We start from the raw sequence: 15,048 nt of genomic DNA on the forward strand, positions 1-15,048 counted from the left end.
TCAAGTAAAACTGAGCATGTTTATTACCTAATCTCTCCACAGTTATGTTCCAAAGAGTAAAAAACACTTGTGTGATGCTTTGATGAATGCACAAATTTCCCCATGTCCTGAAGTTTCACTATAGCAATGTATCAGTAACTCTTTTCCACTCAAGTACAGATCATTCAGCCCAATGTGTTGCTGAAATGATGTGTCTCTACTCTATATTGGGGCAGTGACACATGGTCTGCCTGTGAGCAGCTGGTGGTTAGGTATTTTTGAACTCAAGCAAAATTATGCAGATTCAAGTACAGTAATTGTTTTGCTGCATTGCTGAATATATCAATAGTTTTTTCATTTCATGTCGTTTATGTTTAAGAAATTTGTACAAAGTATTAAAATGATATGGAAACTAATCAAGCCACACTGTAATTTCTAACAGGACCATTCAATGGAGTTTGCGAAAAGAAACAGTCGAAGTGCTATGTTCCGAATCGTGCCAAAGTTTAAGAAAGAGAAAAGCCAAAGGCATAAGTCAGCTCCTCAGCCAGGTATGCTGTCGCTGTTCACTCCACTATTCATGTTTGTGATCATTTCTCAGCTCTTCCCTGCCAGCAATGATTGCACAGTTTACCCTGATTTAAAGGAACCCGTTTGAGAGGAATTTATTTAGCATTTCTTTTTATTTCTGATCAAAAAAATCTTTGTGAGGGGTGCAATATCTTAATTGAAAATTAGAAGTTTGTATCTATAACAATGACAACAACTTGCATTTGTATAGTGCCCTTCAAGCCGGATGGTGTCTCGGAGCTCTATATAACAGGCTACTGTGTTGAACTAAGATAGTCGTGAGAGGGGAAATTTATAGTTCACATTATTGTATTTAGTTTAAAGTGTTATTAGATTTAGAGGTAAATGCAATGCAGTCTTAACACTCAGATTAAATTTAGACATTTGTAATTTTACTGATTAAGGAAGTATCTGTCTGGGATTTCCCCCATGCTCCTGCCAACCTACCATTCTTGGTGCTGATGTTCATGAAGCAGGATACAGCTTATCAGAACTTCTGTTTAGTAAACAGACAAACTTGCAATCAAACACAATCTCCATGTCAAATGTTTAACCTGCATGTTAGATCCAATTGAAGGAATTTTTTGAGAAATTGGATGGGTAGGTTATGTGGACTAGTGATCTACTTCTTTTCGATCTCATTAGCAACTGGACTTTATATTCAGTTCATAAAATCTTAGGCTGGCAAAAGAAAATATTGACACATGGTTTCATTTTTGTTTGCAATTCAGACCCACTATCCCTCAAGCCTTTTATCAAACTGACTACTTTTCTCCAATTCTTGTATGAAGTTCCTGTTTTGCCATCAGCCATATGTTTGTCATATAAGCTTTGCTAAGCTACATACATGTATATCTTGGACCTGCTCTTGAAATTAATAACAATGTTATACTGTTACTGTTATTGCAGTTGAGATCATCTAAGATTTAAATATTTAGGTAAAGTGATCACAAATTAAAAATTCAGAACCAGTTTCTAGTTATACGGACTGTATTCACTTCTATTGAATTAATAATTATCTTCTAATTCAGTTTTTGCTGACAAATACACAGTTACTAAACTTACCATAAATCCTTTGAAGCACTTTGAGATGCCTCAATGACATGATAAGGCACTTTATCAAATACAAGGATTATTATTATCTAATGTGGTTTAATCAGAACAAGAACTAGTGACATTGCAATTCAGATATTTTGTTGAGCAAAATGACATCAAGTAGAATAGCTCTCCTCCTGCAGTACGTCCTCTAGTTTGTGTGTAAGAGAAAGCAGTCATGGATTCTTATCTAGCAGCAGCCTTGTATAAAAAACATTGCACAATAATTCAAGGACTCCATTGCAATTGATTATTTTTTAATCCACAGTCATTCACTCAGTCAGTCTCATTTTTCCCCCTTTCTTCTTTCTTATTACCTTCCTTGCCATGATGGTGTTATCTGTTTATGATTCTCAGATTATGTTGCATCCTAGGTTTTTGTGTGTTCTATGCTGCCTCATAACACAAAAACTGATTCTGTACTTTTTCCATTTTTTATTTTATTGTTATTTTTAAATTGTTTCAATGCAAGCACAAGTCATGAAGATTAGACTTAAAAAAATGGAAGTAGGAAAGTACCAGAGGGAATATGGACATTCACACAATGGCTGTCAATGTGGCCACAGACTGGCAATACACATATGTACATGCCTAGAAAGTACAGTGATAATATGTTTATATGGATTATTCCAAGACTCTTCTAATAAAAATAACTCTACCATGTTCGTTTGGGATGTTGAAGTGATGTTGACCATCTCTCCGTTTTTAGAGTGCGAGTTTGAGAGGGGCTCATGCCAGTGAACAGGGTGAAAAATGAAGCCCAAGAGCTACAGAAAAAGGGACTGTTTCCAGAATCAGCATTGTAAAGTACTGGGTTTGTAGCACTCACATCCTGGGACAGAAGGTTGTGAGTCCAAGCCCCATGTCAAGACTTTGAGCTCACAGTCTAGGTGGAGGTGGGGAAAGGCGGAACGGATCACGGCAAGAATGTGGAGATTGAAGGATAGCTGAGGGTTGACAAGGACACAGAGGTTTCGTATTGGCTCAGTGAGGTGAAGAGTACAACCATGAATAGTGATAGTGTCAGTGGCTGAGGTGAGGAGGCGCTGCTGGGAGCCAAGCAGGAGGGCCTCCGTCTTGCCAACATTGAGCTGGAGGAACTTGGCTCTCATCCAGCACTTGATGTCAGACAGACACTTAGCCAGGATATCAACGGTCTTGGAGTCGAGGGCGGAGGCAGCGAGATAGAGTTGGGTGTCATCCGCATACCTGTGGAAATTGAGCCCATGCCTGCGGATAACATCACCAAGCGGGACCATGTGTAGATTGAAGAGGAGGGGACCGAGGACAGATCGCTGAGGGAGACTGCAAGTGACAGTGTGGGGGCTGGAGGAGAAGCTGGTCTGGTCTGGAGGGCAGAAACTCATTGTGTAGAGCATGAACTACATTCAAAGAATTAGTAAAAACAGACCTTTGCAAACATTTGAGGGCATTTCTCATGCTGCCGAATTGATCAGGCAGAATTCATCAATCACAGGGTCACTGACATAACTTTATCAGACAGGCTTTCTCAAGATAAACAGCACTGAGCACCAGCACTACTAGTCCTCATTCCCACATCTGTTTCTCAGGTTTGAGATGCATACAAAAGGATGTAAATTGACCGTCAGTTCACCTAGACCTTCTTGGGGTCCAAAGCACGTTTCTGTAGGAATACTGTACTCCTGGCTAGCTGGATAGTTTATGTTTTGGAAACCAGCTGAGATGAAATGTATTGAGATTATTCAAATTGTGATAGCAGCGTAACATTTGGTATGAATATTTTGAATTCTATAATAATTGAGTAAGTGAGTTTTGGTGGATTTTATATACTAGATGGTCACTTACGTTTTGCTAAAAAAAAAAATTCTGATATTACACTTCCTTGTGAATGTATCTAAAATAACTTCTCCTAGTTTACCAAACCTGCAGAATTTAATAGTCAAAACTCAGAATTGCCATTCACTTCCCTTTTACATAGCTGTACATTATGGTGGGTCATTTGTAAATGGCAATTCTAGGAAAATGAACATTTCTAGCCTAGCAGTTAGTTAACAATAAGGTAGGCTAGGCCTCTTTCCCTTCCTAACACTAGCTGTGTGTTTTGGAATGTCCGTATTTTCAGCCGAGGGAATGTTCTGCAAGTATTTGTTGCTAAAGATTTCCCAGGTTTTCCTCTGTTTCCCACAACCTCTTGATCCATGCTTTGTAAAACATCTGGCTGTGGTAAAGTCAGTACAACATTTTGTGTTAATAAAAGTATCTTTTGAAAGTTGTAGGCAAACTGAACGGTTCCAGTTATTACAGAGATGTAAGTGAAGGTCATTCAGAAAATTGAAGTAACTGCAAAGTTTGTTGTCTACGTCAACAGAATATATCCTATAATATACAGTTTAAAAACAATACAATTCAACCATTAAGACTTTTACATCAAATTCCCATTTTACTTCCATTCCTGTTGAAACTTTGGGTCTGAATATGCAACTATCAGAACTGTCACCCACAATAACTAACACTGGCAACCAGTGACTGAACACATTGTGCGATGTTCAGTGAGAAAGACTAAAGGGCTGCTAAGTGCCAGTGCTCCCTTCAAGAATAGTGTCTCCTGGCTTTCAGATAGGTTTCTGTTGGTCAGAAAATAGAGGATACAGATTTACGATCATTATCAAAAGACCAATGGGAAAGGTAGGGATGAATATTTTTATATGGATGGTTGTTAGGATATGAAATGTACAGCTGAACCCGTGGTCAAGATAGAACCATATTAGCATATATGAGGGAATTGGATAACTGTCTAAAAATGAGAAATAAAAAGTTATGGGAAATGTCAGGAGAATGGAACTAAACACATAGATCTTACAAGGAACAGCACAAATATGATGGGCCAAATTGCTGCTTTCTTTGCTGTAAATTTCTATGATTCTGGGCTTTGATCCCATCTTTGATTTGTATCAGAGATAATATTTCAGTTACTTGAACTGCTTTGAGATTTCACATCAATCACTGAATGTAAAAACTGGGTTAGATACCCATTGCATTTATCAATTATATTTCTCAGTCATAGAAAAATCTTTGGTTAAATGAACACAAGTGGAGGGACAATGTCGCAGAAACAATAAATATAGTTATAATGGCAATGCGCCTTTGCACTATGTGTGATACCACTCAATGAGTGTTGTGTGGCAGCAAAGAGCCACCCCTCTGTGTCAGGATGTGAGTGTCCTGTGGTCAATGCAACAAATTATTCATAATAAGTCGATCTAGCCAGAGGTTCCTCTGGAGAAAAAGAACAGGTTCACAGCTCTGCACATCATATATAGGAACACATTGAAACGGTCATTGAAGTTGTTGTCAACATTGGATACAGATGTCAAATATTCTTGGTATACAAAGCAGTTGCAGCATTTTTCCACTCTCATTGCTTCATCCTTATGTTGTGAAACCCCTTGTATTTAAATATAATGCGCTGCTGGTGTGTTGAACTGTAAGTTAGTCTTACAGACTTGGTCTTCCGTATTATCAAACTTGTTCATGTCCTGAGAGATGCAAGGAAATTCAGTGCTTAAAGGGTTAATACAATAACAGTTGTCTGCATGGAAATCTTTATGGTAACAGCCTAGATTAATGGAAATGTTATTGTCCTCACCCTCTTTGCCAGCACTGCTAGCTCCTCTGCTCTTTTCCTCTCTCTTGCTTAACTTTTGCTTGTGAAGCATGAAGGAATTAAGGGGCTTTTGCTCTTAACTTTGGTAGTTCAAAAATGGGGCACAGATGAAGTTGCTTCTTGGCTGGAGCTGCTCAGCTTGGGAGAGTACAAAGAAATCTTCATTCGCCATGACATCCGAGGTTCTGAGCTTTTGCACCTGGAAAGGCGTGATCTGAAGGTACTTCCTTTAAAGATCTTTATGCTACTTTCTTTCCTCCCATATGTGCCTTTTCTGTCTGTTCTCTGCTGTGCTGCAAGCTTCGCTTTTAATTTGCAGTCATTTCTGCAAAATTAATACCTACCAAAGATGAGAATAGCTTATGTTGGGTATGTGTGTGCGTGTGTGTCTTAAGCGTCTGAAACGTATGCATGCAGATAGAGATGCATTCAGCTATGCAAGTATTTTGTGGATCATACACTTCTGGGATATATGAAACAGCATGTGGGAATGTAACCTACTGTCATAGAGGAGAGAAGTAACAGACTTTGTAGAAGAAGAAAAAAGTGGTTAAATATATATTGTACATTTATTTCAGTTCTTCAGTTTGTTGTTTGTTCTTTTCCACGTTTTTTCCTCTTGTTTTTTGAATCTCCCCAGACTGGTCTGTCTCCACCCGATCCCAGTATTTGGAGACGATTGTGAGGATATTAAGCTTCACCAGATGGCTTGTCAGAGAAACACATGTTCAAAACAGATATGATCTTACGAATTCCCACAATCACAATAGAGGATTTACAAAAATCACAAAAACATCTTATTGGGGGTTGGGGCTTTACGTTAATTGGTTGGCAATGAACCATTTGAACAGCTATCTATTCAATGTCAGCCTTGAGCAGTTTCACACAGCTTTAGATGTAGAAAGAGTTAGGTAAAGAGTTAAGCTTTCTTCGCTCTGCCACAACGATGTGCCATAACCTCAAACTTAGAAAACACAAGTTGGATCTGTCTCACATCCCTATTTCCTACACCAGCCATCAGTGAAGCCTCTTTGAGTGAGATTGCTATTTTGTCTTTCTAAGCAATCGGCCTGATGCAAAAATGCAGAGACTAGTAAAGAGATTGTCATTCCAACATTCTAGGCTGGGTTTGAAATGGGTCTCCGAAAGATACACTAACCTACTGCAACTTCCAGTTCCTTTGTGCAATTTAGTTCATTAATCTCTTCGGCCTTTGAATAGTTTCTTACACAACAACACCATAGTCTCAGTCAGCAAAGAAGAGAATGGTTGCCTGCCTCATCTCCTCTAATATCTCTTTTGATCAGCCAAGTGGCAAAGAAAATGAATTTTTTGCAAGCTCCTCTGTATTGGGAGATTCTATTTAACAGCACATTTTAGTCTCATGAAATTTATCTCCACTCCTGTAGGTGGATTTGTAGGCAGGTGCTGAATTCAAGCCTACAACTGTGAAGTTGCAAACATAAGCGAGAACCACTGCATTAGTGAATTGTCAAATGTTTTCTCAGGCTTTTACCACAACATATTACATCAGACAGAGTGTAGTTCAGTAACAAGAAACTCTTAAGATTAGCTACTGCTTGAAACACAACCTTTTGTTGTACAGGGTCAAGACAGAGTCCTTGATTAATTGGGAACAATTTCATTGATCTTCTTCATACATCAGAGCTGTCAAACTGTGCAAATCGTGTTTTAATACTTATCAATTAATGCAGGAAAATAAAAATATAAATGTGATCTACAGTTTTGCTAATGACCAGATCAAATTGGTAGAGACACGGCATGATTAAAAATTATTTGTGATGCTTTGTGCCACAATGTTCATTTTTACCACTATTTCACATTTAAAGCTTTCTCTGAAATACTTATTGCGTTGGCACTAGCATGCTTCTTTTAGCATAATGCAACTGATCTTAATGTGCATTAAATTGACAGCATTGATCAGATCTCCTGGGGAATGTTGTACAAAAGTCCCACTTTGCCACATGTTTTACTGTGGTTTAATACAAATAACCTTCCATGAGAATATTCTTGTCTAATGCAGAAATGCAGATTGAGATGATTGTATTATGAAAGAAATATTGCAATTACAATATCTAAAAATCTGGGAGTGGGGCAAGAACATAAAAAGGTATGTGCAGCCCCAGGAAAGACTATAGTAGCCGATCTGGCATGTTCCAAAGTCAAATGAATAATGATAGATATAATTTATTTATTTGCCAATTAGCTATCAAATTCCTTCTTGAATTTTCTGACACAATGTGTCTCAACTGCTTCCCTATGTAGTCTTTTCCACAGATTCACCGCTCTCTGTATGAAATAATTAAAGCTGGACTGTTGGTCACCTTCTCTCTTCTGAGCTTGAATCCATGTCTCTGTGTTGTCCTTGTTTCTTGACCATAATTAGAGTTCAATTCCTGAAATAATTGTAAGTGAAACCAGTAAAAACAACTTGTTTTTGCTTGCACGGCAGTTGTTGTGTGCTGCAGATTTTTCTTTATAGATGATTTTACACAGCCCAGTTCAAGTTGGAAACTTTGTCAGACATTAAAAATTTTGCCTGACTCATAACTTTCTGATGTTTAACTGTTGCACCTGGTACTTGAAGACCTTTACCAAACCACTTGCTTGAATCAACTTTATCAATCATAATCTTGAACATTTCTTTTACATCGCCTTGAAATCATCTGTTTCCTGTGGAGAACTAGCCCAAAGTCCTGAAACATGTCCATCACAAAGAGAAGGTCAGATGAAAGAAGATCATCCAATCTCGACCTTCCTGAATACCAATCCAATTACCTTCCCATTACAGCAACTCTTCAGGGCCAGAGGATTTCTTTGAAACCATGAATTATCTCTGAGGAAATTACTGCTTATACAGGTTTTTGAGGAATATGCCACAATTATCATTGCTTCCACCACCCCACTCCTACCAGAAGACTAGTTTCTCATCACCACTGGGCCTTCAAGACTGCACAGTTCAGATAAAGGAAGGAAAACTATTCAGAGATCCACGATGACATCTGTAACTTTTTGGAAGAAGAGCAGAAGGAATATTCATTTTGGGAGCAGGAAAAGAGTTAATCTCTCTTTCCTTCCATGCCAGGTATTGGTATGGTATTCGGTTGTACTAAATCCCAGATGATAATCTGTGTGTGTTCTAATAACTGGAGCCTTATTCTGATTGTAGAGAGGCGTTCATCTTGGATTTAATGATCTTCTCCACCGGCCATTACACTTTGAGATTTTAATTTCCTTCCACAACAAAGATCGGGTCTGTTTGTCTGTGTAGAAAGAGTCTGACTAAACTACCCTGGGAGAAACCCCATATTAAACATCTAATTGGAAACCCCATGTAATAGTTTGCGGGGTGGGTGGGGGAATCATTATGATCATGCTTTTGCTCAGTGGTAGATTTTATAGGTGAATTCTCTCATTCATTTGTCCCTAATAGTTTGCAACTCTGCTCTCTCTTATGGTAGCTTTCCCTTGCAAAGCTGTGTGATCTAAGTTATTACTTACAGTAATTTGCTCCTGTGTCTGTATGTCTTGAATGTGCTTACTGGAAGCGGGAGTCTCTCAAATATCACTACTTGACCAGTAGTTTTCAGACAATATAACTACCATTTTATTTAGGGTAAGTGAGAAGCCTCATTGTAGGCAGAATACTGCACTTACATTGAACTGGAAAACAAGAAACAGATTCTCAAGAGGTTAATGTATTACTCAGTGGATGAGATACTTGCTTTTGAGCTTTGAGTCCAACCGAATGGAAAACGCCCATTTCTTAAGGTCATCTTGCTTCTATCATCTGAGCCTTTTCTTATTTCTTGCAGATGTCTAAGTATTTCTTTATGCAAGAACTCTGAGCCCTTTATCTGCACAAGTTTCAGTTAGAAAAGTAATTTGTTGGTGGAAAACTTTATAGTTTTTAACCACAGTTTTCACTCATGTCAAGCATTAACAAACAAATTAGTGATATTACACTTGCAGATGCAAAATCCACAGAGGCAGGACTGAACTGATGAGAATATTCACATACCAGTTAAGATTGTTTTCCACTAACTAATGCTGCATTTACATGACTGACCTGATGGCAAGGTCACTCCTTCCAACGTGGGCTAAACAAAAGTGAGAAAAAGGCAGCTGACTTTACAGTGCCAGCAGTGAAATTAGTCTCACCTCTGGATGTCTCTTCCATCATCATCTGCTAATCCTCATAGCTGACAAACCAGCATTCGTGTTTTGTTGTTCTGATCATGTAAAATATATGACAACAACGCATCATAAAAGGGCTAAGCAAAATACTCAGAAAACACCAGGACTTTCAAGTAAGAACTCTGCGAATTGTCAGCGTGATTGTCACTTGAACATTGCTCATATTAGAGCAATTTAAGGCCAATATTGTACAATGTTAAATTTAGTTACCATATTTGCAAAATATTGTGCTGAGAACTTCCTGTCTTTATTTGCAAATATTGCAACTTAAACACTACTGCAACATTGTGATCTTTGCAAAACAACTAAGTTTCAAAATACAACAATAATATATAAATAAAAATATTTATCATTTCCAAAAGTTACAAAAAAGAGCCAGAGAGCAACACTACAACCTTTTTTGCACTTTGGTGGTTTTCAGAAATCGCAGTTTGCTGTTTTGTACATATCACAAGTTAGACCCCATTGTTATCAAAGCTACAAATCCTCTCGTCTGAAATGCAAAGAATGAACAATTACCTGCAGCTCAGGTGTGGACAGTATCTGAAAGTTCTGCTGCCAGTTCTCTGTAGCCCTCAAGTAGGTTTGAAGGTCTTCTCTTGGGTGACTGCCCATTTTATGGGGTGGATAAAATATATTTTGAAGAAAAGGTGGGAAGAGCAGAAAGTAGATCATTGTAACAGACAGGTGAAAATTGCAAGCTGTGATGTGATGATCATCGTTGAATGTTTTTTGACAGCATTCAAAATGCATGGCTTTGTATCCAAACCATTGTGCCGAACTCTAGGGAATCGCACCTCGGTGATAGTAAAAGTCAACTGATACAACCACAATTTTCAGCAATGCGTAATTTTCACTTAGTGTTTATAAGCAAGAAATGCATAAACCAGTTCATGATGTCTAAAAGTGATTAGCGCAGTGAGTGCACACAATGCTTGCTTTCTGCTTGGCATTCCGTTAGTGCATAACATATGTATTAAACAACTGAGCGAGGAAATAAATAACCTTCAATGTAACTAACATAAAAATGTATGTTCTCTCCTACTACAGGATCTGGGGATAACGAAAGTGGGCCACATGAAACGAATTCTCCAGGGAATTAAGGAACTCGGCAAAAATACTTCCATGAGTGAAGTATAGTTGTACTGGTGCTATCTCGGAGTATAAGAGGAGCACTGTTGGAAATTCCCAGGAAGTCTGGGAAATGTACGACTCTGCAGGATTTGGTCCCTGCAAGATTTATAACTTGGGCATCGTCGCAGGGTAATGTTCAGGTGTTTGCTTCGGTCAATGTTTTTTACATTCAGCTGTCTGAGTTTTACAGAGGGTTTTGTGCCAATGCAGTTAACCCTTAAAAGCCATTTTAGATTGTGCTTATGTGACAAGTCCAAACATGGTTTACATCGGTTAAGCATAGTTTACACTGAACTGCATCATCCTGGAAATACGAATGCTGCATATGGTAAATACAGGTGCAAATATATTTCAGGACTTCCCTCCAGCAAAGGCCATGGAACCGAAACGGTTGGTTTTTATTGCAACCACATATCAATTTAATGCAGATCATTGCCTTTACTGCTATGGAAGGCAGAATTGATTGTCCTATATAATATTTGGAGTGGACCCATTATCAGTGTTTTATTGATCTCTGAGGTAAATAAGGTCTGCAAAACATATCATTCGATGGCCAAGGAGTCTAATTCAAATTACGTAGGGAATACATGCTGTGTAGCATGCATGCAGAATATGCCGCATGGTGTGCCTGCCTGAACTCTTTTTACGATTGCATGACATATGCCTAATGCTTTTTTAAACACTTGAACAACTTTTATATTTGTTTAATAGAGTGTAACTGATTACTACTGAAGTGTTTGTTAATGACGGGGTGATTCTGTTCTTCTGTGTTATATTTTGCATGAGCCTATTCTCTGGCAAGGACTTGTTTGTGTGAAATAGTAGAGTTGTGCCATATGCTTCAGAGAATTGTGTGTTGACCGTTTGAGAATAATTTAATTGATATTTGGTTCTTCAACAATAAGAGGTTTACGTTAGGGTAGTGTTTAACAAGAGGATCTACTTGACTGTTGTATTCTTTTAATATAGGTTTGCTGGTATTATGCTTTTGAGAGTTTAACATGTATTGAAAGCAGTTATTGCAGCTATTGACAGAACTTGCCAGCACAAATTGCCATGAAAAAAATATGAACCATTTATTCTTTCCCTCCCTTCACACTAAATAACAACAAGGATTTAAGGATTACTACTTGTAGAATTTTGCTGAGCGAAATTAGCAGAAGATTAAGACAACAGAATAGAAATGGTGTCGAGAAAAAAAAGGCAAGGAAGACTGGTTTTGTTTTTGCAGACTTGAACAGTCCACTGTTAGAATATTTTAGGAGATTTTAAATATTCCTGTTGAAAACACCTTTTTCTAATTTTATTGTGTTTGTTGTGTCTTAGAAAAAAAATATTACTGTAATAATTTTTCCTTAAATTTTGCAAAATTTGTTATGAACAAAATGTAGAATGTTGATGGTTTACATATCTGCAAATTGTACAATAAGGTCATTTTGCAATACTTGCTCGAGGACTAAACTCTCCAATTACCATTCTTTGAGCGGTCTTTGTTAACCAACCTGTGGAGTGGGCAATATTTACAACAGGAATAACAAATTGTTATTATGATATTGATGTTTTCACAAAGCTTGATTGTGTAGTACTCAAACATGTAAAGTATGCCATTGAGCTGCAACAATCTATTTTAAGGGATTCTGCTGCTCTATTGATGGTCAGAAAGGTGTATAAAAGGATAGAGGAACTGAATCTGAATGAATGTTGGACAGAAAATTGTTAGTCATTCAAAGGTTATGTGCAAACTAAACTAACCATTTCAAGACTTCAAACCTCAATACTATTTGCTTACACTGCCGTTTTATGAATTGGGTTTTCCTTAATTCAGGTTTCCTCCACATACTGTACCAGACATCTAGTCACAAAATAATCAATTTTTCAGTCTCAAAATATTATTCCTGAAATACACACTTGCTGTCAGAGTGCCACATCTTGTTCTCTCATTGTCAACAGTTGGCTCCACCATGCTGTGCTAAATCATAGATTTCTGCTATTTTCTGTTTCTCTTTTCCCAGTAGAAATTGTTTCAAAACATTCTGCTAGCAGGGGCTGGGTGGAGGCACCAGAGACTTCAACATGATCCAAACTTGCAACCAAAATACAGTGGTAATGTGAGCGCCACAACTGTTCACATTGAATCCTGCTCCATGGTTCAGTTTATATGAACAGTCACTACACTTAATAGTAAAAGCAATCAAGTGCTTTGGGATGATTGTCACTATATTGAACGCAGGGATTGATTATCATTGTTATGTTCAGGTAGCTTGTTAGCACTGATAGTCCAGGTTCAGAGAAAAAGAACAGCCACCTAGACAAGGTATTGAAAGGTGACTACAGCCTGTGAACCTGTACCTCACCCTAAATGGCTGCTTTCAGAAGAGGGGTCTATAAGGGGAGAAAGGTGGAACAGAACATAAAACTTGTATTCAATCATTCCAATGTGGTCTTCTTAAAATGATTAAACCCTCTGTCCATTTCCAAGGACTGAAAATAGACAAAATGCTCAATCCTTTACATAAGAAGACAATTTTGTTTTGTTTTTAAATCACAGACACCATAGTCGGATTGTCCAATTTATTTAAGGATACCCATTTTCACACCTGTCAGAGAACACATCGAACAGTTTCTGCCTCTTAAGGTGGCTTCACCTCAGCACCAGCCAGTCTGGTTGAAAATCGTGTGAAACACTATCACTCTGCAGCTTTGTATGTGACTGTCGATAATAATCTAGAGAATTATCACACATGGTTTATGAGAGAAGTCTGAAAAGGTTAGACTTCCTCTTACAAAGGTACAGATCTTACAAAGAAAGGATTCTATGGAAATTTATAAGATCATCAGAGCATCAGATTGCCAAAATCTTGGGGAATATTGTATCTTGAATCGGAAGTGATGATTTTATGCTCCTTTGCTAGATGATGACCTAAAAATAATTTTAAAATAAAAATCTTTTCTAGCGACTAGAAAGCAAAGCAAAATTCACTCATTAAATTAAAATCAAACATAATAATAATCCTTCCATTTGAGATAGTGCCTTATCATGTCCATGCGATATCTCAAAGCGCTTCACAGGATACACTGTAAAGTGTAGTGACTGTGTGTTTTGTGGGCTAAACATGGGGAACAATCAGTTCTAAATGGCCTTAGTGGAGATACCATTGTCCAAATGCTGAGGGAGAGGCATGAGTGGCCCCAAATCTGATGTTAACAACACTACACACAAAAAGAATTCTTGTGATAGTTATCACAACACACACTGCATTTTTCCTCTTGAGTGAGCAGGGAGAAAGAGCTTGGTGAGTCCTGCTACCTCCTGAGAAAAGGTTACTGCAAAAGCAACAAGTAATGGATATTTAGACAAGAGTGAGAGTCTTCACTGTTCACATGATGTTCTTCTCTGCAAAAGGCAATTCATCCTTCTGCTCCTCATAGAATCATAATAATTCGGAAATCCAGCGTTAGCTATCTCCTCCACCTGCAACAACATTCTTATGCTAATTCACTGATGTTTCCCCTCAGCTTGTTACATTCTTCCTTTTCAACTGTTTATCAGTTTCCTTTCCAGTGTTCTTGTGGTATCAGTCTCAAAAGGCACTTGTGGCAAAATATTCCTTATTCTAACTCTCTCTGTGAAAAGGTTTCATCGAACCTCGTTCCTCATATCCAGAACTGTTGCAGATGGAATCCTACATGAGATTCACTAATGCACAAAGGGATTCCAAACATTACCCATTTGTGTTCAAAACAGGATTGAGAGAGTATAGCAGAAATTGGCACAAATCGGTTGTGTGNTTTTCCCAATATAACATTTATTTCCATTTCTAATCAATTAATGTAACAAAGCGCTTTGAGACATTACGTATAAGGTGCTATAAAAAAGTTGTTATTATAATTGGGTTTTAATAACATTTTGAAACATGTACATAAACATCAGAAGAAATGTTGAGTAATCTGATATAGATTCTCAAAAGGAGATAGGTGCATAAGTTTTCCTGTTTAAAATTGGTTGCATCTGGTGCACCTATAATATGTGGAGGTGACCTTCATTTAGAGAATGAATCCTCTGGTGTCTAATTTTCCTTCTTCAAACGTTCTATGCTACTAAACACTGCTTTACAGCATCACATTGCCAAACACGCTTAACTGCACCCCTTAAAGAAAACATTTTTAATAGAACAGGACAAATCAATTTTATATTCAGCATTTTTTGTTTGTGCTGGTAGGATGACATGTCTGAGGGATTTCATATTGAACTGCATGTGGAAATGCTTTTTTGAAAACTTTTTTCAATCAAATTTGCACAATATCCACGCCAATGAACTGCAAACGTTTTTGTCTTCTACACAGTCGCTGTCAAGGTTGAAGCCTTATGACTAAAAGTAACTTTTTATCCCTAAGAGACACTGTAG

At 37.7% G+C, this 15,048-nt stretch overlaps 1 protein-coding gene across 1 annotated transcript in view; it reads left to right on the plus strand.

Moving 5' to 3' along the window:
- Nucleotides 1-10,648, plus strand: part of dgkh (diacylglycerol kinase, eta) — a 166,746-nt gene extending 156,098 nt beyond the window's left edge. The window contains exons 28-30 of the mRNA XM_042334347.1: nucleotides 422-530; nucleotides 5,380-5,510; nucleotides 10,559-10,648. Of these exons, the coding sequence (XP_042190281.1) occupies nucleotides 422-530; nucleotides 5,380-5,510; nucleotides 10,559-10,648 (330 nt within the window). The remainder of the gene's footprint in view (nucleotides 1-421; nucleotides 531-5,379; nucleotides 5,511-10,558) is intronic.
- Nucleotides 10,649-15,048: the final 4,400 nt, after the last annotated feature.

The sequence above is a fragment of the Callorhinchus milii genome, unplaced genomic scaffold (assembly GCF_018977255.1).
Source record: "Callorhinchus milii isolate IMCB2004 unplaced genomic scaffold, IMCB_Cmil_1.0 Scaffold4, whole genome shotgun sequence".
NCBI classification, from domain to species: domain Eukaryota; kingdom Metazoa; phylum Chordata; class Chondrichthyes; order Chimaeriformes; family Callorhinchidae; genus Callorhinchus; species Callorhinchus milii.